General features: G+C 43.3%; 2 protein-coding genes across 2 annotated transcripts in view; one reads left to right on the top strand and one right to left on the bottom strand.

Moving 5' to 3' along the window:
• SACM1L (SAC1 like phosphatidylinositide phosphatase) overlaps positions 1 to 3,208 on the top strand; it is a 40,275-nt gene extending 37,067 nt beyond the window's left edge. Inside the window, 2 exon segments of the mRNA XM_056857951.1 lie at positions 1,195 to 1,252; positions 2,989 to 3,208. Coding sequence (XP_056713929.1) covers positions 1,195 to 1,252; positions 2,989 to 3,191 — 261 coding nt within the window. The 3' untranslated portion in view covers positions 3,192 to 3,208.
• A 4,078-nt stretch (positions 3,209 to 7,286) lies between these two features.
• Positions 7,287 to 23,544, bottom strand: part of LIMD1 (LIM domain containing 1) — a 52,136-nt gene continuing 35,878 nt past the window's right edge. Inside the window, exons 3-8 of the mRNA XM_056857942.1 lie at positions 14,967 to 15,034; positions 13,814 to 13,876; positions 12,572 to 12,702; positions 10,859 to 10,910; positions 9,713 to 9,781; positions 7,287 to 7,424 (exon numbers count right to left, since the gene is read on the bottom strand). Coding sequence (XP_056713920.1) covers positions 7,287 to 7,424; positions 9,713 to 9,781; positions 10,859 to 10,910; positions 12,572 to 12,702; positions 13,814 to 13,876; positions 14,967 to 15,034 — 521 coding nt within the window. The remainder of the gene's footprint in view (positions 7,425 to 9,712; positions 9,782 to 10,858; positions 10,911 to 12,571; positions 12,703 to 13,813; positions 13,877 to 14,966; positions 15,035 to 23,544) is intronic.

Raw genomic sequence — 23,544 nt, 5'->3', positions numbered from 1 at the left:
CATGATTGGATTAAGTGTGCTATGCAGAGGGGTAGTAGGCATGGAGAAACTAGCATTGGTAATGAGACAGGAATCTCAGATCTCTATTCTATCCAGGAGAATGCATAGTCTTAAATTTCATTACTGGTATTAGTTGTAATTCCACAGTCTCTCTTTCTAATCTCCCCTTGAATTCCCTTTGTAAGAGAACTGCTACTCTTAAATCAGCAACTGAATGTCCTGGAGGGTTAAAATGTTCCCCCACTGGTTTCTGAATGTTGTGGTTTCTGATGTCAGACTTATGTCAGATGGAGGGTGCACCAGCTCAGGGAGCATGTTCAGAATCCAGGGTCAAGGTTTTGAAATAGCTCAGGATTCTTTCATTTTAGTAACTTTCCTGCACGCAGAGAGGAAACACGCGAGCTCATTCTCAGTCTCGCTGGCCATAGAGTGGTGTGAAGTGGGCAGCCGTTGCTTGAGCAGCTTCTTAGTTTGAGTTTGGAATAAACCTGATGAGCCAGAGAAGAAGGTTGGAAGGGAGTGACCCCCCTCCAAGAAGTAGCTTAGGGAAGCAAGATGAATAGATAGTCGTGAGGGCAGGTAGAACTGTAGAGGGCGAGGATCCAGCTTCGCTCAGGCTTTTTTTTTTTTTTTTACACAGCAGAATCTTGGCACAATTCATCTCCTTTAAAATTGGTTCTGTTCAAAGTCTGTTCAAACCTCCTCTGTTCCATAAGGGTGGACGGAACCTGCCGCCTGCACAGGTGGCTGTAGCTCTGTGCTGGAGGCTTGTTTAAAACGAGAAAACGTTTTTCTCTGTCCATTAGTGTACGCGATTATTGTAGAGGGTGTCCTCTGTGGCCTTCAAGTTAAGAAACGGGATCATACATTTCAGAAGGGTAGCAAAATCTAGCAAAGTGTCCTGTGATATTCTAACAGCTAACAAATGTCCTGTGGTATGAATGTCCATGGGCTGGGACCAGCTGCGCCTGAGGAGGCAGCTCTGGTCCAAGAAACTTCCCGTCCTCTTTAGAGAGCTGTGGAATTCTTGTAAGCGTTCCTGAAAATGGAGGCATGTCGGGAATTTCTTCTTAGCATCTTCCTGGTTGGATCAGGATATTAAAGGAGCTTGCAGTACAACAGCTTTGTAACAGCTTTGGGACACCGATTACATATTGTGTCACTTACCTTCATGTTTCTTTTTTCTTTCCTCAGCTGCCTATTATTATGGTCGTTGCTTTCTCAATGTGCATTATCTGTTTGCTCATGGCTGGTAAGTGATCACTCACCTTGCGCATGTAATTCATAGCTGTTGGGGGTTTGTGCCGTCAAGTCACAGCTGACATATGGCAACCCCGTAGGGTTTTCAAGTTAAGAGAAGATGGGAGGTGGTTTGCCATTGCCTGCCTCCGCTTCATAACACTGGTGTACCTCAGATGTTGCCCATCCAAATACTAGCCAGAGCTGACCCTGCTTAGCTTCTGAGATCAGGCTAGCCTGGGGCTATCCAGGTCATAGCAGTTCATATACATCTAAATAACCGTGGCTTAAAGAGCTCCTCCTAGAGGTATCTGTTTTCAAGGCCAGATCTGAGCAGTACATGGGTAACATGATAAATGGGGTAATGAATGGGCTCAGCTGCTCTAGCATGAGGGAGGAGCTTGGTGTAGCAACTGTCTACAGACTCCTCATTGACCTTCAGCTCCATGGAAAGCCTCTGAAGACAATTTAGCCCATTCTTCCACCACGTCTGGTAGGATTGTCTTAGGTTTCTATGCTGGGTTGTATATGTCTCCCGCATAAGTTGTGTGCCTACCAGATGTTGGTGTAATTGGTAATATATACAACCTATTAAATGCCTGGTCTGTTGTATATTGCCTGTATGTGTAAATATATTTGTAATGTGTGTGCATGTTTTATATATGATTTAAATATACCACTGAGGAAGGCCATATAGGCTGAAACACGTTTGGGTAGTGGTGACAGACATCAACCTTAAGAAATGCCATTGTGCTATTTTAACTTTTTTTAAATAATTTTAATTCTTATATAGCACTTCTAATAAATTCCCCTCTTTTTTCTTCTACTCATTTTACCAACCTCGGAAGGATGACTTAGTCAACCTTGAGCTGGCTACCTGAACCGATAGTTTGTCACTAGCAGTAGAAAACCGCGACAGTCCAGTAGCACCTTAAAGCCTAACAAGAGTTCTGGCCGAGTATGAGCTTTCGTAAGCCACAGCTCACTTCTTCAGATACAGCTAGACGTGAGCTGTGGCTCACGAAAGTTCATAACCCTGCCAGAAATGTTGTTACTGTAAGGTGCTACTGGACTCTCACTCTTTTCAGACTTAATCGTTTCACATATCAGTTAACTGGTTGCTAAATAGTGCTCCTAATAAAACATGTTCCCCATTAAACATAGGGGTACCTTTTGGTGTTTACCAACCCTCCCCATACTTGTCTCACCACCTGTGCGATCCCTCTCAACGTAGACTCATCTCTCTGGCTAGATTTAATGTTTTGCCATCTGCGCTACTTGAAGGCATATTTCGGAAAATCCCTGTCTGCCAGACTTTGCCCCTGTGACAACAATTGCATTGAAACAGTTGCGCATGTCTTATCTTATTGCAGTTCTATACAGAATCTCGCAATGAACTATTAAGCCCCCTGTTGATTGATAGACAGGATGTCCCAGATTATTTTAATGTCACCTGTTTATTGAATAACCATTCACCTCAAATATTGGAGACGGTGGCACAGTTTTTAAAGTTTATTTTAAAAGCCCGCCAAAGAGTTAATTAGATGGTATTATCAACAAACAATGCTATTCGATGTAACTGTCTACTAACTATTTTTTAAAGGGCAACTTTTAATACTTCCATTCCTTTCGTATCCCTTTGTATTGTGCCTTTTTATGCCAATAAAGGAATCATTGATTGAATTGGTTGCTATTACGATCCCTAAATAGTTCTTCTTGTGTATAACGAAAGGCTGTTACCTTCCACAGGCGACACATGGACGGAGACGCTGGCCTACGTGCTCTTCTGGGGAAGTGCAAGCTTTGGAACTCTCGCGATCATCCTTTACAATGGCAAGGATTTTGTCGATGCGCCTAAGCTAGTCCAAAAGGAGAAGATGGACTGAATTTGTGTGTGTGGAAAGCGGCTTGGTAGGGATGACTCCTCAAGCCACTCCTGGAGCCTCTACTGACCTGCTTTCCACACCAGCTTTTGTGGTCTCTTTAGCTTTCATCTCTGCAGGGCGAAAAAGCGAATCCAGCTTTTTTTTAGCTTGGCGGAGGTGACCGACTGATCTCGTCACTGTGGTCTCTGGAGTATTTGCATTTGCCAGGGAGCCTGCGCACGCAACATTAGGGAAACAAAAGACGGAAATAACTCTGTAGTCCTACTGAGTAAGTGTATCATTTAGAAGGGCCCACCGAGCTTTGCAGCAGCGTAGCATTGTCAAACCTGTCTGAGTTGCAGAGGAGATGCAGTTGTACCGAGAGCCAGCTGCTGCCGGATTTTGCTGAGATAGGCCTGCATTGCATTTATCAATAGGAAAGTCCTTGCTTGTTAACAGTAATGCCTCTTGCTGCTTAATTAAACTTCTATTTGGGTGCCCTTATAGACAGGAACTCACTGTTAACAAGTGCAGGACTGTACCACTCTCACCACCTATACATATATGAAAATATCAGCATTTCTCTAAATGTAGAGAGTGAGACCTCCCCCCCCACCACGTTCAAGTCTCTTCTGTCGATTTCGGGATTATTGATGCAATATTCTGAAGATGAGGGTACCATAGAATTTGTTCGAAACGCGTCTTGCAATGCTTTAATGACTCCAGTCCTTAGATGGCAAATGTCAGTGTGATTCAGATGTTAAAAATTCAGTCTTTTTTTTTTTAAGAGAGATGTAAATGGAATCAAAGAATGTAAAGCTGCTTCTCTTTCCCTCTTATGCTAAAGGTCCAAATACTTTTTTTTTCTTAAGAGTCACAAATGTAGAAATTTTGTATAGATTTGGCAAACCAGATGCTGCTTACTCTGCCTTGGTTTTAGTGGGGATATGTGGAAAAGAATACACATTTGATAATATTTTCCCTGGCTAAATTCCATGTTTGCACTTGAGATCAGCATCGGCTTGCTTTTTGTGCATGGTGTAATTATATTTCTCTTCAATTGTAATGTTCTAAGCTATAAAAATAGCCTTGTGCTGGTTACTAATAAATGTGCGTCTCAAATTTAGTGCTTCCAAGCTTTACATTAATACTAGATCTGAATCAAGGACCAATTGAAATGACTCTGTCATCCATTTTCTATTACCTGTGTTCAGAACCAGACATGAATCTGCTTCAGGTGCTGTGCAATTAATATTTCCCGTAATTACAGCTGTGTATTCAGGATTGCAATTATGAAGTTTAAATGTTAGGGAAACCGGTAGAGTGCTAGGACTAATGCGGTTCATCACTGCAGGCTAAAACATAACACGCTGCTGCAGTGTTTCCATTGTATTATGATTGAACATGCTGTATAGTCTTTGCAAATGGCAACGGTTCATTTGGCCTCTTTCAGTTTGTTTAAATATTACCCATACACAATCACTTGTAATATACAAAGCTCCTGTTTAGATGATGCGGTGGAAACAGTACGGAAATCCAAAAGTCTTAAGTCATCAAGTATGCGGGAAGTGTAAAGATACCATGGGTTAAATGTTTAATGGCTTTGCTCGCTGAAGGTATGTTCGGAACAGCTGGTGTTACCCTGGTGTGTTGCCTATTAAGAACTGTTTGTAAGGAGGAAGCCTTGGAAAGCTTGCTCTGGTTGGAACTAATGTAGGCATGAAACTGGAAGGATATCTTGTGTCCAGCGGCTTGCAAAGAGGCTGAGTTTCCTACATCCACGTACAGTGTACTCAAACAATAAAAAACATCAGTCTTTTCTAAGTATTGACTCCTGTTCTGTGTTTGTATCATGAATACAAAAAACCAAGTCTGTGGTGGCTTAGCGGTCGGCTATCTCCTTGGTATGTTGGTTAAAGATCAGGCACAAAGGCTCTGTGACAACATTCAGTTCAGCTGCGTCAGGCAGTGCTTCCTGTGTGTGCACGCACAAGGGGATTGGTGACTGTTGCTTCCTACTACATTCCCCTTAGGCTGCTGTCCAGCCCTCTGGAATCTTATAACTAGTGGGGGCGAGAAAGTCCCCAGGGTCTAAGAAATGATTTTCACCATTGAAATAATTTTCTGACAAACACTGTATTGACTATTGACCTTTAGTCATTTCCCCCTCGTCAAACAAAGCATATTTCCCTGGCTATAATTTTGTGCTACAGAACTACTGCTCTTTGTTACTATCTAGATTTATTTCTATCTTCTGCTTTGAGCTAAATAAAAGTTGTCACTTCAATGCATATTTGGATTAAAGAAAAGCTCCAGGTAATTTTTAACTCACAAGAGACAAAGATGATGGCTTGTAACAATGGTGGGGGGGGGGGGTTGTGCAAAGAAAACCACAGCTATTAGTCCAAGCGGTGTTGCTACCACTCCAGGGTGCTCTGAGTCCCCAATGGGGGCTCCTCAGTCAGCATCTGTAGTTTGAAAGCTTCACTCTCTAAACAGGATGTGTTGCTGGAAACCTGAGCATTTTTTAAAGATCAGTCTTGTTTTAAAGACAGTTCTCCAAAAGCTGCTATTACAGCAATTACAACTTCATGGGGAAGTAATGGGTGACTTTATGTCCTATTAAAGTTGAAAACTACTCAGAATTGATACAGAATTCGTTTATTGGCACTCAAGCCTAGGTTGAACAGGGATAATCAACTCGTGGACTCCTAGCAAAAACAGTTTTATAGGTTGAGAGGTATCTGTTTCACACTCAAGCATTAGTTACAAAAATATATACACAATCAATAGTACACATATTTATTAAACACACTTAACTGAAGACATGGTTTGAAACATAGGAGTTTAAAAGAAGAAAATAGCCATTTTCTTGCTAGAGAGACAATGTCCAAGACCCTAATCTTGACATTACACTCCATTTAAATGTCACTCCATGCATTTCAGTGACAGGTAGAACAGACCCTTTAATCCAAGAGTTTCAAAGATGCGGGCCAGATCCAGCCTCTGAGTGCTATTATCTGGCCCGCAAGCTGAGGCAGCTGCCCCCCTGCTCCCGATTCTGGGCTGTGGGGCCTTCTGATCCACACCGCTTGCCAGCTGGAATATCCATGTGGAGTTCCGAGCTTGCAGGCAGCAAAGACTGGAAGGTGGGGGCTCCAACCCAGCGTATAGATTGCCCTTCCCCACCATTGGGGGCTGCTGGGGAGGGTGATGTACATGCTGGGCTTGCCAGCCGAGGAAGCCACCCTTCCCCCAGTCTTGATCTGGGTTGGCGAGCCCACTGCAGGCTGGTTACACATGACCCGGCACGACGAAATGACATGTCATATCCAGCCCTCGTAACAAATGAGTTTGATGCCCCTGCTTTAATCTGTCACGTCTACTCTAACAATCTCACGTTCCCAGTGCTCCAAGTACTAGAGATAATGGGGAACAGAAAGCGGCATATTCAGTCTTGATCTGTCTTCAACTTCCGCTGTAGATCCTGGAGCACCAGGGCCAGCTAGAAAGACTTGGTTTCTAAAATGTGTGGTGAGAATAGCAGATCAATCTCTCACCAATACATAAATATTTTCAGTGTTTGTGCCTTTTTAAAAAAAGCGCTTAGCAGCTACCCAGGAGGGTGGGGAAGACAAGGAATAACCTCCATGAAATGTGTGTGTGTGGGGGGGAGAGAATGCAGTTAGCTCAATAAAGCATGTTGATGGTATATTTCTGTGAATGGGAGTCATCAAACAAAAAGCTGAACATGTGCTCATTACATAGACTGCCTGGTGAGGGCAGTGTGTGTCTCTGCAACAAAGGCCAGTATAGATTAGCCATTCCCAGAACAGACTTGCAGATCTAGTTGTCACTACTTACACTTGGCTTTAGGGGGAGGGTGGGCGTTACTTAAGAGCACGTGATTTGACTTACTACGTATTGTTCCTGTGTTAGAAGAACAGATAACCTTCTGTACCCACTCTCGGCGTCCACATAAGAACCCACAACTACTGTGTCTAACTTTGTCAGATAAATGCTCTGTGTAGAATTCCCTAGCACATAAAGCATGGGACTTATCCTCTTAACTGCAAGTTGCCAACTGGGGGAGGAGGGGGGGAATGAGCACCTCAAAGAAAATAGCTGGAAGACAACAGTTCCTTTGCCAGCCTTCCGGGGGTGGGTCTTCCTCAGCCCTGACTAGTAATGATGCAGGTATGCAGCCGCAGGAGTCGTGCCTTTCTCTATGTGCACGAGGTGACAAGCGTGGCAAAGCAGGTGGTCACCCAGGGGATAACAGCGATGCCCGTCTTCATCATTGAGCTCCATCCCACAGTCCTACACAAGAAAGGGAAAAGGAAGCGAGGGGGCAGAATGAAAACTTCATATGTGTGTTTGTTTGTAGATATCCCAGAGCTTGACGTAAAAACAAGAATCAAAATGACAACCACGTTAACAAGATGGCCACAAATTTCTGAAAACAAGTAGGCTCAAAATACAAATGTTCTGTACCTGTAACATTTACTTATTCAATTCATTTGTATCCTGCCTTTCTCCCCAGTGAGGACCCAAAGCAGCTGACAAAAAAAACAAAATTGGGAAGGAAAGACCCAATCTAAAACCAAAGCTGGGTACCCAAAGGTTGGGTGGGAAAAGACTCAATTATGTATAGAAATATATTTATTTTAAGGCGCTGATATCTATATTAAAAATTATATTAAAAGAAAGCACAATGGCAACTAATACAGGTTGATAAACTAAAACCACAATCCAAATATATTTCTATACATAATTGAGTCTTCCCACCCAACCTTTGGACCCAAAGCAGCTTACATAATTCTCCTCTCCTCCGAATTATCCTTACCACAACCCTGAGAGGTAGGTTCAGCTGAGAGTGTGTGACTGGCCCAAAGTCACCTAGTGAGCTTCCATGGCAAGTACAAGTTCTTTGAGAAGGCAAGAAATGAGCCCTTCAAGCCCAACTGACTAACATAAAAAACAGATACCTCTCCATTTGTTTTAGAAATGGGAGCAGGGAATCTCTCAGTGGAAGGAATCAAGTTCTCTCTCTTCTGAAGGGCAGAAGCTCATAATATTTCTGCTTCCTGCAGTTACCTAACTTCCAGATCACATCAGCGGACTAGCCAGAAAGGTAATGGATTGGTTGCTCGGATCCAGAAGTTCAGTCCTAGGAACCTGCGTTGGCTGAGTGACACCAAGGAGGGTGTGGTCCTAATACAGTCATGCTAAATAATTCCATATAAAATTGAACTGGATTTCTCTGTTTTTCAGTAAAAAGGATTTCAGCATTGATAAGTCTCACATTGAGTCCCTAGGCAAATCATCCCCCACATATCTTCCTGAAGAAGGATGATGGGAATGGGCAAATTCTGAACATAAGCCAACAGCAACCTACTAGTCGGCTGCCTATGCGACAATGAACACGACCAACTATGCAAACTAATATACACTGGAAATGCTCATCATTTTAAATGGACAAGTAATCAACATGAGTGTATACAGGATCCATGACTACAGCCAGTGTGGTGTAGTGGTTAAGAGAGTCAGACTAGTATGGGGGTGGGGGAACCTGGGTTTGAATCCTCACTCAAGCTATGGAAACTTGCTGGGTGACCTTGGGCCAGTTACACCTCTCTTAGTCTAACCTCCCTCACAGGGTGTTGGGAGGATAAAACGGAGGAGAGGAGAACAATGTAAGATGCTTTTGGGTCCCCACTGGGGGGAAAAGGTGGTATACAAATGAATTAAATAAAGGAATACCTAAATGACTTGAGAGAAGGTCTACAGTGTGAGTAGGGTATAGCTGGATATCTGGATGTTCGCTGCCTGTGAAGATTGCAGCATCACTACATACAACTCTTGCCTGCCCCAGTAAAATCTGACGATACAACTTGGCCAGGGCCAAAGAGTCCCGCAACTAGTTCTGGGCCCTGAAGGAGCTTTGGATTTATAAATGTCTCAAACAGCAACTCTACCCAATGCCACGCGACAAGCCACATAACAAGCTATTGGCCAACCCAGCCCTCATTTCAGATGCTGGAATAGAAAATTACTTTCAAATTCAAAATTTCAAATTTCAAATACCTTTATTGGCATAGTACAATTTGCAAAATTACTTTCAAGAATGACACTTGAGCTTATTGGCAGCATGGTTCTAATCAGCATTTCATTACAATAAGTAAAACTAAGAAAAATAAACTTTTGTGAATCCCCCTGAACATACTGGCTTGTATCCAGTGGTCCCTAAAGGAGTTCCTGTGCATGCAGCCAAGAACATCTGCACAGACAAAAGGGATGCCCATCTTGGCAAACAAGACACTCCCCTAGCATAGTGGCTTTTAAGGAATGGCTTCCAATGTAAAAGCGGATCACCAGCAATACATTCAGAAAGAAGCCTCCCCCACCCCCAACCACCTGCCCTTACACACATCTAAATTCTCATCGACCAGAAAAAACATCCCTCAATATATTTTGGAAAGTATTGCGCATATCCTTCTGCAGGACATTCTCCAGCAACCGGCAGCCACACATACATTTTCTAGGTACAGTCGGCTTGGATTTGTAACAATATTTTACGCAAGGGCTCTAAGAACCGGCTGGCCTACCTCGCAGCGGTAGCACTCCACATGGTAATCCTTGTCCATCGACACAACACGAATAGTTTCATCAGATCCCTGTAAGCATTGACACAAAAAAACAAATGGGGGGGGGGGGAGATTGCTCAGAAAAGGAGCGATGAGCTGAAGTGGAATTTGCTCCAGGCTGTATGAAACTTTTCTGTGTCAAAGTGAAGGCTGATATATTAAGACTGCTGCTGTGGGGGTGGGAGAGAAACGCAAATACCATTTTTAAAAAATCCTACGGGCAAAATGTGTGCAAGGCTTCTGAGGCCTCCCCAGGTGAGAGGACAACTGGCCATAGGCTAATTCCTGAGCACGCTGATTTAAGCAAAAACAAAACTGAGTATCACTGGAATCCTATGGACACCTTCCTGAGAATAAGTCCAAGTGAATAACATGGGACACTTCTGAGTATGCCTGCTTAGGATTGCTCCATACGAAAAGCATCTAGCATTTAGTGATTGCTTAAAAAGTTGTTCCCAAGCATACTTAAAAATATTTTCTTTGACATGTAACGCTTAGGGCTGTTTAGCTTGGAAAGTAGGAGATTGAGGGGAGACATGCTAGAGGTCTATAAAATTATGCATGGTATGGAGAGAGTGGACAGGGAGAAGCTTTTCTACCTCTCTCATAATACTAGAACGCGGGGTCATCTGCTGAAGCTAGAGGGCAAGAGATTCAAAATAGATAAAAGGAAGTATTTCTTCACACAACGCATAGTTAAATTGTGGAACTCCCTGCCCCAGGAGGTGAAGATGGCTGCCAACTTGGAAGGCTTTAAGAGGGGACTGACTGGACATGTTCATGGAGGAGGGGGGTATTCATGGCTGCTAGTAAAAATGGATACTAGTCATGATGCATACCTATTCTCTCCAGGTTCAGAGCAGCATGCCTGTTATATTAGGTGCTGTGGAACACAGGTAGGACGATGCTGCAGTTGTCTTGTTTGTGGGCTTCCTAGAGGCAACTGGTTGGCCAATGGGGGAACAGACTGCTGGACTTGATGGATCTTGGTCTGATCCAGCATGGCCTTTCTTACGTACAAATACTGGCACTCAACAAAAGATCAATGTCAATAAACGTTGGCTGAAGCACACATGAACGATGGGAAGAGTAAATATAATCCCTTACCTCACTTGGTAGGATAGGAAGTCCACATGCTGCACATTTTGGAGCCAAAACTCTGCACGAAAACATTGAATTAAAAAGATTAATCCTACCTCCAATCAATTTTAAAAACCAGTTTAAACTGATTGTTTGTGTGTGTGTGTGTGCCCCATCAAGTAACAGCTGACTTATGGTGACCCCGTAGGGTTTTCAAGGCAAGAGACATTCAGAGGTGGTTTGTCATTGCCTGCCTTCACGTGGGCTGAGAGAGTTCTGAGAGAACTGTGACTGGCCCGAGGTCACCCAGCAGGCTTCATGTGGAGAAGTGGGGAATTGAACATGGTTCTCCAGATTAGAGTCCACCACTCTTAACCACTACACCACACTGGGCTGACATGACTTCTCCCAAAATAACAGTTTGGTGAAAATCCTGGGAAGTGTGCGAAAGGTCCCTAGCTCCCTTGCAGAAATACAAACCCAGAGGCTTCTTTGAGATGAAGCCGGGGGTTGGATCCAGCCAGCTTTTTCACTGAATTTCAGCTAATTCCCTCCTTACAACAGCTCCTGTCCCACATGGCTTCTGCACATGCAGGTCTCATGATGCAATTTGTCTTTAAAAGCTTCATTCTCATCTCATGATGCCAGCATAGCCTTTTTTGGTGGCCCTTGCTTTTTCAGCAGCAGAAATGCTGGTTGGATCCAAACCCAGGACAGGAAATTCAGAAAGCAATCCTAATCAAGTCCACTCTGGGACTTACTCAGGTCTATTCAGGAACTTACTCCCAGGAATTTTCTAACAGAGCGGTTCCTCATTGGCTTCCTCGGGAGGTGGTAAGCTCTCCTTCCCTGGAGGTTTTTAAGCAGAGACTAGATGGCCATCTGTCAGCAATGCTGATTCTATGACCTTAGGCAGATCATGAGAGGGAGGGCATCTTGGGCATCTTCTGGGCATGGAGTAGGGGTCACTGGGGGTGTGTGGGGAAGGTAGTTGTGAATTTCCTGCATTGAGCAGGGGGTTGAACTAGATGACCCTAGTGGTCCCTTCAAGCTATATTATTCTATGATTCTATGTATTATTCTATATTATTCTATATTATTCTATGATTCCATCTTTGGATGGCAAAAATTACTCAATGCACATAAAAGAAAACGTAAGTGTACACCATATACAGATTGGACATGCTTTCACTGTAGTTTGTGATCAGGGCAAGTAAAAGGCAGCTTCAGGTGTTCAAAGATTATCCAGAAAGGTGCATACAGGATGCTTGTGTGCCTGCCCCCAAGAGTTGGATCTCAACCCAAGAGACTGCTTATTTTCTGGTCATGGACCGTAATAAATACCTTTAACTTAATTTTTAAGAGACTGCTTAATAACAGTTGCTTTTGTATGCCACTTCAGGGATTGCTAGCAACCAGGAACTGTGGCTTAAAATTGCTAAACGAAATAAAAAGAAATACGTGAGAAAAGCGCCACAGTTACAGCCCGCATGTTCAAGCTCTACCATTCCATACTTTTCACCTTCCTAGTTCCAGAGAAGCTGAGAGTGTGGGAAAAGGCAAGTCCAGACACACTCTGCAAGATGAGGTATCACTATCTTTACCATTCTCTATACTCTCTCATTACTAGCAAGGCCCATTGGTACTTAAGTTATCCAATATTTACTTGGAAGCAAGCCCCACAGATTTCATGAGCTGCATGCTTGGAAGTTTCTCCTTGAACTTATTTTGTCTCCTTACTTGTGGTAATCTCGAACACAGTAGATTTTGTTCTCGTTGTCTACCGTAAATGGCACTCCATCTAGACATTCATTGCAGATCACGCAACGGAAGCAGCCAGGATGGTACGACTTCCCCAGAGCCTGCAGAATCTGCAAGATGAGACAGAAAAGCACATACAATTAGTTTTAAATTAGTACAATAAAGAAACAATTTGCAAATGAGTGTATAGGCATATATTAACAATGTTAATAGGCAATGTTGTAAGAAGCCTGAATTGTTTTCTTAAAACCATACCCTGACACCTGAAATTCTGTAATCATTGAGTTTGGTGGGGAGGGAGGACACACACCAGCAAAATTAAGATTGTCATCATTATGACGGCAAGCAGTGCAACTTTAACAGTGTTCAAAGGAGAAGGGCAACAGTAGGCCTTGAAAGTAAGATGTCCCAGGCAAAGAACCATGTGCAAACATCTGTAATAGCACACCATTGGAATTTTTCCCCATTTGAGGGCCAATGTGGCACAGTGGTTGGAGAGTCAGACTAGGACAGCCAGGTTCGAATCCCCACTCTGCCACGGAGGCCTGCCAGGTTGTAGCATTCAGCTTTTCTGATCCCAATACTTAGGCCGTCTATGCTTGGTAATTAGCAGTGCGTTCCAGGCTTAAGTGCCCCATATTTTTTTTTATTGCTTCAAGCTGAACAGTCATTCCAGATGTCACTGCGAAGCCGAAGCTGTCGCATACCTGCTTCGCATTTCTTAAGAGCCCCTTTAACGCGACCTTTCTGTATTTGCTCCGCCCCAGCATCGAAGCATCCACTCAAGCAAGCATGCACAATCACAGCCCAGCTTAGCTATGCAAACAACTATTGCTAATGGCTATGCAAATGAAGGAGCAGGTGAGTTGGGGGTGGTGGAATTTGTTTGACTTTCTCCCCTTGCATCGGGACCGTGAATAGTCATTTTAAAGATCGGATTTAAAAAAGCAGCCTAACCTACCCTTGCAAGGTTGCTGTTGTGAGGATTAAGCGGAGGAGGGAAGAACAATGTGAAAAGCCACTTTGGGTCCCAATCAGGGAGAAAAGCGGGATATACATTTTAAAAATAAGCATAAACAAGCAAGCATTTTCCTCTAAAAATGCAAATCAGAGACTTGTTTGGCTATCCTGCCCATCTTGGACTTCACGCTACCTGGATTCTAGCACCTGCTTTCTGTTCCATTTTGCTTTGTGTCTCCATATCACTTTAAGGTCACTTACCATGTCCATTATCAAATGTCCACAAACGAAACATCTATCAGCTGATTGCTGGAACCCAGAATACTATAATTAGAAAGACACACATAGAGAGAACTAGTTTTAAATTTAAATTTTAAATAGAAACATATGCATTTTTGTCACTTTATGACCTGGGTTCACATTGGCTGACAGGGGGGCTTGGCCACTCTAGTGCCCCCTCCCACAACATTTTCTATTACTTTTAAAAATTCCTCCATAACATTCCAGAATTCATACTTGTCACTTCTGTCCTTATGGGTACATCTATGCAAGAATAAAACACGTACGAAGTTGCAATGATGAAAAGATAAGCCCTCAATACTGACTGCCTCATTTAAGAGTCCCTCATCTTTCACAAAAACGGTTTAATTAGATTGAGAGAGTGCGTGTGTGCACACAAGCATACAGGAAGGGATAATCATTCACCCCACAATTCACTCACGTTTTTATGACGACACGATTATCAGAAGCACAGCAAAGATGCCCCTCAAGGATACAAAACCTGACCCACTGCCACTCGGTGCTCTTCAGTGTCTTTCCCCTCTGAGTAGGGTTGCCAGCCTCCAGGAGGTGGCTGGTGATCACCCACTATTACAACTGATCTCCAGGCAACAGAGAAAATGGCTGCTTTGGCAGTTGGACTCTATGCATTGAAGTCCCTCCCCTCTCCAAACCCCGTCCTCCTAAGGCTCCACCTCCAAAATCTCCAGGTATTTCCCAACCCAGAGCTGGCAACCCTACTAATAATAGCAAAGGGTCAACCCTCCTCTTGCTAAGGGGAGTTGCTGCTGGCCTACCCTCTGACCCCTGGGCATCTCAGCACACTGATCTGGCCTAACAGAACTAGGGTTGCCAACATCCAGGTAGTAGCTGGAGATCTCCCGTTATTACAACTGATCTCCAGCAGATAGAAATCAGTTCACCTGGAGAAAATGGCCGCTTTGGAATTTGACTCTATGGCATTGAGGTCCCTCCCCTCTCCAAACCCCGCCCTCCTCAGGCTCCACCCCCAAAATCTCCAGGTATTTCCAAACCTGGAGCTGGCAACCCTACCTCTGAGGCCGCTCTTTTCTGCTCCATTTCACTGAGATTTCTCCCTGACTAACAGCAAGGAAGAGCCTGCAACGACACTCACCAAGAAGTCTTCTTCACAGAACACCTTCCCATTAACAAAATAAAAGGCTTTCCCTCTCAACTTTCGACCTGGAGAAAAACAAAAACAAAGAAGGGAACAAAGACCAGTAAGTACATTCCCTGGCACCATTTATGGAAGCCAGCAGCATTTTTGATCTAGCTAAGCAACGTCAAGAAGCCATGATTTAATCCCACTGTTCATAGCAACTGTTCAGGCAGAGGTGCCTAGAAAACTAAATGATCCAACTGCACCTGTTTCAACTTGCAGTAAGAGCTTTTTGTTGCTTCAGCTCAAAAGCAGGGAGGCGAAGAGCGGGGCAAATGTTTCTGCCAGCCATCTAACATCTTAGCTGCGCTTATGTTTTCTTTCCCTGTTCCAGGTGTAAAGCTTGGGTATTGTCAAAGGCATGAGACATGCTTGGCTTGCAGGCTGTGGGCTTGGATGAGCCAACCGTCTGCATCCAGGACAGGCCCAAGATGTTGCTGGTTGGTTACACTGCATTTTGGTATTGTGGTAAGTAGGGTTGCCATCTCTGGGTTGGGAAATACCTGGAGATTTTGGGGGTGGAGCCTGAGAAGGGCAGGTTTGGAGAAGGGAGGGACTTCAATGCCATAGAGTCTAATTGCCAAAGCAGCCATTTTATCCAGGTGAACTGATCCCTGTTGACTGGAGATGAATAGTGGGTGATCTGCAGCTACCACCTGGACGACAGTCAGCAATCCTAGTGGTAAGCCATTTTGGCTCCCCACTGGAGAGAGAAGCAGAGTATAAATACCTAAATCAATAAACAAAACCTCTTGCCAGGGAGAGGAGAGGAAGCTTTACCCTCTCTGCTTCTGCTCCTTGGTTATCTGGGAGCTTAGAACAACCCTGCCAGGGTAGGCGGCACGCATAGTTTCCTGTTACAGAATAGTGACCTAAACAGCCACAACCCCCCCACACACACACACATTCTAGAAATGAAAACTAGCATTGTCCCCATATCATGCACAAATCATCATGCAACTATTTTTCACTTAATGTTTTATATTCTGATACAGGTCTCGTATTGCAAGTTGGGGTTAAGGCCCTTTAAAAAAAAAAAACCTATACAGCATATGCCTATCTGTCTTTCCTGTTCTTGTTCTGATCCCTTTCTCTTGTCTCCTATCTTTCCCCTTCTTTTTTTTAAAAAAGAAAACCAGATTAAACAAAATCGTGGCGCTGCCACTGGTACAACCCATTTTAGGTCAGGGTGCAACCCAGCAACTGAAGGCTAACATATAAACCTCTGAAGTATACCGAACTAACCAGATCAGAAAAAAAGTTCCACTTTACAATGCATTGACACCAGAGGGCGCCTACAGAAAAGACAGAGAAATACTGGTAAGGTATTCCACAGTAAGATATAAAATATTTATGCACATGTACTCCAGCCTAGGAGGGAAGGCAGCATGGTACAGCCCGATCTCGTCAGATCTCAGAAGCTAAGCAGGGTCAGCCCTGGTTAGTATTTGGATGGGAGACCACCAAGGAATACCAGGGTTGCTGTGCTGAGGAAGGCAATGGCAAACCACCTCTGTTGGTCTCTTCCCATGAAAACACCAAAATGGGGTCGCCATAAGTTGGCTGCGACTTGAAGGCACTTTACACACACACTCCAGCCTAGGCTGCTTTAAACATTCCACATTGCGTGTTACCAATGAAAGACTCAAATCTAAAGATGTTTGCTGGATGCACTTCCAGCATCACTAAATAATGGGTTCACCCAAAACTCCGAACTGTGAAATGGAAGGAACAATTATACAAAGGCAACTGGTCAGACAAAGACGCATCTCAGCAGTAGAACAGGTGCAGGTATACCTGTTCTTAAAACAACACTGATATGCATCTTGATAAAATGCAAGTCTGGATTCTAAAGCAGCCCTGAAGCCTGATTTTTGCATTATTCCCTCTCCCCATACACATGTTCAAAGTACCAATATGGCCTGAATTTCTAAAATGGGAGGCACGAAAGCCCATCCCACCATGTCAGCGTGGTGTAGTGGTTAAGAGCGGTGGTTTGGAGCGGTGGAGTCTTATCTGGAGAACCGGGGTTGATTCCCTACTCCTCCACATGAGTGGTGGATGCTAATCTGGTGAACTGGGTTGGTTTCCCTACTCCTCCACAGGAAGCCAGCTGGGTGACCTTGGGCTAGTCACAGTTCTCTTGAGAGCTCTTTCAGCCCCACCTACCTCACAGGGCGTCTGTTGTGGGGAGGGGAAGGTGATTATAAGCCAGTTTGATTCTTCCTTAAGTGGCAGAGAAAGCCAGCATATAAAAACCAACTCTTCTTCTTCCTAGAACTGACATCTTCTGAACTAGAAGCCTACCTCCATGTGCACACAGACATGATGGCTGCAATTCCTCAACATTAAGGAAATGTTCACATTGGCATTCTACCACTACTTTAATATATTCCTAGTGTTAAAATAAGTTTACTGACGGGGTTCTCAACGTTACAACTCAAATTAATTTCCAAAAACGCATGTTTCACTTTAAATGACTGAAAAGTCCAAGCAGTTGTCAAAACAAGCACACGTCCTTCAGTGCAGCAGATGATTTTCACAAGGGGAGGGAGGAAAGACATACACACACACACACTCCAGGTATCCTTCCTGAGAAGGCAGCACACTCCGTGTTTTAGCGGAAGGCCCAACCAGTGCAAATAATAAATCTTGGATGGCTGCCGCTATCATTATGCGACACAGACAAGTCAGTGAACAGGAATTCTGCATTGTGTCTATTTTTAAAAACTTGGCCACAGCACTGGAATTATGACAGGATGACGCAATTTACACAATATATCCTTCTATCTACAACCACTTTCCTCATTGAATATCACACCTTTTGGGGAAGGTCACTGTAGTTGTGTTAAATTGCTAATCCCAAAAGGCCTTTGCAGCACTTCTTTATTTTATTTTTTAAAATTATTATCAGATTTTTTAGGATACAGAAAAAGAAAGAAGGGAAGGGGGAAGGCAAGATATTGAAACATAATTGGGTCCGTGTCTGGACCAAGCCTCCATTAACATAATCCAAAAAAAAGTGTTTTAGTTCATTGACAACTTAATATTTAATTCTATTTTTTTTACTGTGTCAAACTATAGAGAAAAAGTATTTTATAAAGTTAATCATCACTATCCAAAATATATGATCTTTCTCTCACTATCTTAATGGTTATACAGTGAAACTCACAGTTACCTAAAATGAAATCATCTGAATCTACTATTGTTTCTTTATATATAAACAGTTCTACTAAAATGAAGCATATCTGTCATAGAAGAGTTGCCATCTCTGCCTGTGGTCGTCTATCATCTTTCTTTGAAGCAAGTTGGTTAGCTTTGCCATAGACACATATTCATACATTTTTGTAATCCACTCTGATAACTCTGGTATTTTTCTGTCTTTCCAGAACAGCACTCCTTTATTATCATGTTCAGAAATATGTATTTTTTAAAATTTCGTTCACACGAACACATGAAGCTACCTTATACTGTATCAGACCCTTGGTCCATCAAAGTCAGTGCCGTCTACTCAGATCGGCAGCGGCTCTCCAGGGTCTCAGGCAGAGGTCTTCCAAATCACCAACTTGCCTAGTCCCTTTAACTGCAGATGCTGGGGATTGAAGCTGGGACCTTCTGCATGCCAAGCAGATGCTCTACCACTGAGCCACAGCCCCTCCCCTTATTTTATTACGATTCTACCCTGCCCTCCCCCAGCCAAAGGTCGGACTCAGAGCGGCTCTGTATGTATGAACAGGACAAATTAAACCATCAGAAAGAGTTTTGAGATAAGTACCTTTAAAAAAATAAAAACCAAAGTAGCGCTCCAGAACTGTGAAACATGTTCTATACAATTCTGTAGGATTTTAAAATAGGGAACACTGTTTATTCCCATGGATCGATGATATTCTCTTAAAATAAGAAGAAAGGAGAGATACTTCATATTACATCAGACTCGCTGGGTGCTCCATACCAGCTGCGAATACTTATTTTAGTGTTTACAACCCACTTTTCTCCCAATGGAGACCCCATGTATCTTGCAACGGCATTCTCCCCTTCTCCATTTTCACCCCACAATAATCACCATGTATGGCAGGTCAGCCTGAGAAAGTGTATGACTGGCCCAAAGTCATCCAGTGAGCTTCCGTGGCGGAGGGGGGATTTGAACCTCGGTTTGCCGGATCCTCTTCCAACACTCTAACCAGACAGCTACCTTGGTAGCTTCTTATATACATCCATCCAACCATCTATATAATTCATGGGCTGCACTATAAATCAACTACTGCTGAAGAGCAAGTGGTTCTACATTCATTCTCTGGCAAGAGCACAGTTTGATAAGCTCATCCACCTCATCACTACCCAAAGTTCATACAAATGGATGCTCTCTAGCATATCTACTGTCCTTTTTACAGGCCATAATGACAGGATGTGACGGATAAGGGGTTAACCAGCAGCAAGAGCTGACAGGCGAAGAGTGCGAGGAGCCAGAGAGCTGACACCCTGAGCTCTGAGAGACAGAAAGCATTCGAAGCTTGGGACCCAGCCTGAGAGGAGGCTGTGAAAGTAGTCGAAGCTTGAGACCAGCCAGAGAAGGCTGTGATAGATTGGAAGATTGGTAGCAAGACTGAGCGGAAGCCAGACTGTACTCTGTGAACCTGAGGGGTTCTGTTAAAGCCAAAGCTATTAAAACACACAACCTGTGGTAGTGACAGGAGAATTGGGTTAGAGAGGGCCCATTCTCAAGTCACAAAGGGGAATTAGTCTCTGAGGTAGAGCTATTCTGGTAGCAGGAAGGTGTGGAGGATTACAGCCACTTAGGTGGGGTAGTCAGAGAGAGAGCTAGGCTGGGGACAGAGTTTTGAGAGTCTGAAGCTGTATGGCAGTTTTGAAAGCTGAATCTGAATAGTAGTTCTAAGGGATAGAACTAAAGCTGAAGCTGAATGTGTATAATAGTTCTGAAGAGATAGAACTAAGCTTGAGAACTGAAGGAACTTGAGTAAAGGAAACATCTAAGCTATTTCTCTGAAGCAATCTTGTGTATATAAATCTGACTTGAGTTTTCCCTTCAAATTTCTGTCTTTTCTTAAAAACCAATCTCTGTGAGTTCTCTTTAATAAACTTCCCTGTTTTCTCTGTTTAAGTTGAAAAGCCTCTTGTCTCCTATTTCTCACTGTGGTAAATACGGGTGTGGGACTGGAGGAGAAGAAAGAAATAATTCTCCTCACAAATATACTCAGGCCAACACCTTTTCCCCTCAGCATATATGGCCGGGCTGAGTGAGTGGGATATTGAAGTGGTTGGAAGGGGGGTGCGTCATACAGGACATCTCCCCTCCCCCCTTTCACCTTATAATTAAAATCTTTGATGCTTGTACATTGCGTATAGCTGGTTCATTTAAAAACAGGGGACTTTTTAGAATACCACTCTCTCTTCCTGCTACTTAAAAGACTGTCGCTGAATATTTTTATGTTCCAGAAACCACCCTGTAACTAGTGGACGGCGCTACCCATATAATCAACATGCACTTACACTTTTGACCTCTATAATAACAAGGGATGAGCGCCGCTGCTTGTAGTTTTCAACAGGAACATAACTCCACTGCGCTCAAAAGTACTGGTTTTCACTTAATTGGAAGGACATATTGGCATAACCGTTTGGACTGAACATAATCATGAGCCCACACCAGCTAGTGATAAGTTGGTGGTTGGAAACTTCTCTGCAGCCTGAATCAATCTCTTGCTCTTTTGAGTGCTTCCTGTATTTGTATTGGTTTTCCCATGCTTATTGTGCTAACTCAGGAAGAACTTGGGGTAACAAAACCGAGCCAAAAATGAGCTGACAGTAGGTTTTGTTTTTATAAATGAAATACAGTTGTGATTTATTGCACTGTTGTATGTATTATCTTGTCCTCAATGCATTGTTTTCTTATTTTTGTAAGCCAGTTTTGTTTATGGTATGTCTTATAACTGTTTTTATTGCACTGTTCGCCAATTTTGTAATCCACCCCGAGTCTCAGCAAGAAAGGTAGACTGTACGTAAATAAATAATTATTTGAATTAGATCTTTACATAAACCAAGATGATCGAACAAGGGCCAAGTTTCCCTTTAATTGCTATTGCTAAATTTTGAGATGCACTCTGTAATACTTGTAGATCTGATAAAGTGTTGGAAATATAGCAAGCTAGGCCCCCTTTTGGGCATCCTCCGGTTTTGATCGCTGGTAAAAAATACGAGTTATAATCATTAAGGTGTATTTCATCCAAGGATCATGTTTCTTGCAGTAAAATACAATCAATTTTTTGTAAATATTTAAAGGTTGCTGGATCTAATAAATTCCTCTTAAGTCGTGCTATTTTTGTGGGTATTAGTGCAACTGTCCCATTCAGCAAACATACTTATTGGGCTGTCCAACTGCACAGGGGAATGATTTAGAAAGATAAAAAGATCCTGGATACTGAAGGAAAAAATTCTTTTAAAAATTCTTTTTGCTGCAATCTGAAACAGGTGGATATATTCCAGATAAAGGAGACTTGAGTTCCAACTCCATGGACTTAGAAATCACTGGGCCTACTTGGAGTTGCATGGTTGCTTCTGACATGTAAAAAGTATGAATTCCAGTCATTAACATACACCCACACATGGTCAAGAGTATCTTGCAACCCATTTCCATTGGCCCTGTTCACTTGCTGCCTTAGCAACTCCCCCAAACATGCTGTTCCTTCATCTTCCACTGCAGACGTCTTTTTACGTCACATCTCCAACTCCTCCTTTCTCATGCCTTCAGCAGCTGGGCCCATGATTCCCAAGTAATTCCTTTGAAACAGGTTGCAAAATGTTATACTCCGAGCATTTTTTGTGTGCCGTCAAGTCACAGCTGACTTATGGCGATCCCTAGTGGGGTTTTCAAGGTAAGAGATGTTCAGAGGTGGTTTGCCATTGCCTGCCTCCGTGTCATGACCCTGGTATTCCTTGGAGGTCTCTCATCCAAATACTAGTCAGGGGCAACCCTGCTCAGCTCCTGAGATCTGATGAGATCAGGCTAGCATTATGGCCTCTGACTAATAAATTCTATTATTCTACAGGCGTGGCCTCCTTTTGGAGTGCCTACCATTCACAGGTCAGGCAGTAGTTAGACAAGCGTGGAACGTTACCCAGACGAGCAGAGTTCAAGCCTCTGTGTGGCAGGACCCTCTTCCCCATGACCTGAGCTTGCTTAGGGGGACAGAGCCTGTCTTAACAGCAGAACAAAGAAGAGCCTTTTCTCCATTTCCCATAATGCTAGTACTTGGAGGCACCCAATGAAGTTCATGGGCAATTGGTGCAGGACAGACAAAAGGAAATACTTTTTCACTCAATGAGTAATTAAACTGTAGAATTCAGTACCAGTGGAGGTAGTGAGGACCATGATCACAGATGCCTTAGGCAGATTCATGGAGGATGGGTCCATCAATGCTTACTAGCCATGGTGAGTAAAGAGAACATCTACATTCAGAGGCAGTAAAACTCTGAAACCCAGTTCTAGAAGGCAACATCGGTGTCCTATCTGTTGGCCCTCCAGGGCAACTGGCTGGCCACTGTGTGCAAAAGGATGCTGGAATAGATGGAATAAATTACAGCTGAGTAGAGTGGTAAGCTGCAGTACTGCAGTCGAAAGCTCCGCTCATGACCTGAGTTCGATCCCGATGGAAGTTGGTTTCAGGTAGCCGGCTCAAGGTTGACTCCACCATCCATCCTTCCAAGGTTGGTAAAATGAGTACCCAGCTTGCTGGGGGTAAAGTGTAGATGACTGGGAAAGGCATTGGCAAACCACCCAGTAAAACAAAGTCTGCCTAGTAAACGTTGGGATGTGACGTCACCCCATGGGTCAGTAACGACCTGGTGCTTGCACAGGAAACTACTTTTACCTTTAATTTAAGGCAGCAGTGCCCACCCACCCCGCACTGGTGCTAGAAGGAAAACATGGAAGGAACATCAAGGATATTATCAAAGGTCTTTACTGACAGACTTCATTGACTGATGGACTGGCTTCAGTGAAACTCTCAAAATAAATGCAAGCAGAAAAACACGCCCTATATCCCGAAGGGTTCTTAGTCTGTGGCTTGGGAACATGTGAAGTGGCTAGAAAAGTATGCTATGCATTACAAGCTGTTCTACTGCACCACAAAATATGCATATGTAGCCTAAGGTTTGGGAATCATTCCATAAAATCACTGAAAAAGAAAAAAAAGCCTGCAAAATGTTAAATGCCAACACATGTTTTCACATCAAAAGCATCTATTAAAAAGCATGCACCATGGACTAATCACAATATAAACAAAAGCAGTCAGAAAGGCTTTGAAATCACAGCCATTCACTAAACTGCAATTAAAAAGCATGCCAGATTTCTGCTGAGAATTCACAACTGCGATTTGTTGATTAAAAAGCACAAGATTGCATCAGTACCCTTAATGTTTACAAAAGAACAAATCCACACAGGTGAAACACAGTGTAAAAATGCCCTCATCTCTATTGATAAGTGTTCATTAGTATTCATAGGAATAAAAGACACCAGCCA

Source organism: Euleptes europaea, chromosome 11, assembly GCF_029931775.1.
Source record: "Euleptes europaea isolate rEulEur1 chromosome 11, rEulEur1.hap1, whole genome shotgun sequence".
NCBI lineage: Eukaryota > Metazoa > Chordata > Lepidosauria > Squamata > Sphaerodactylidae > Euleptes > Euleptes europaea.
This window is presented reverse-complemented; position numbering and strand designations above follow the sequence as displayed.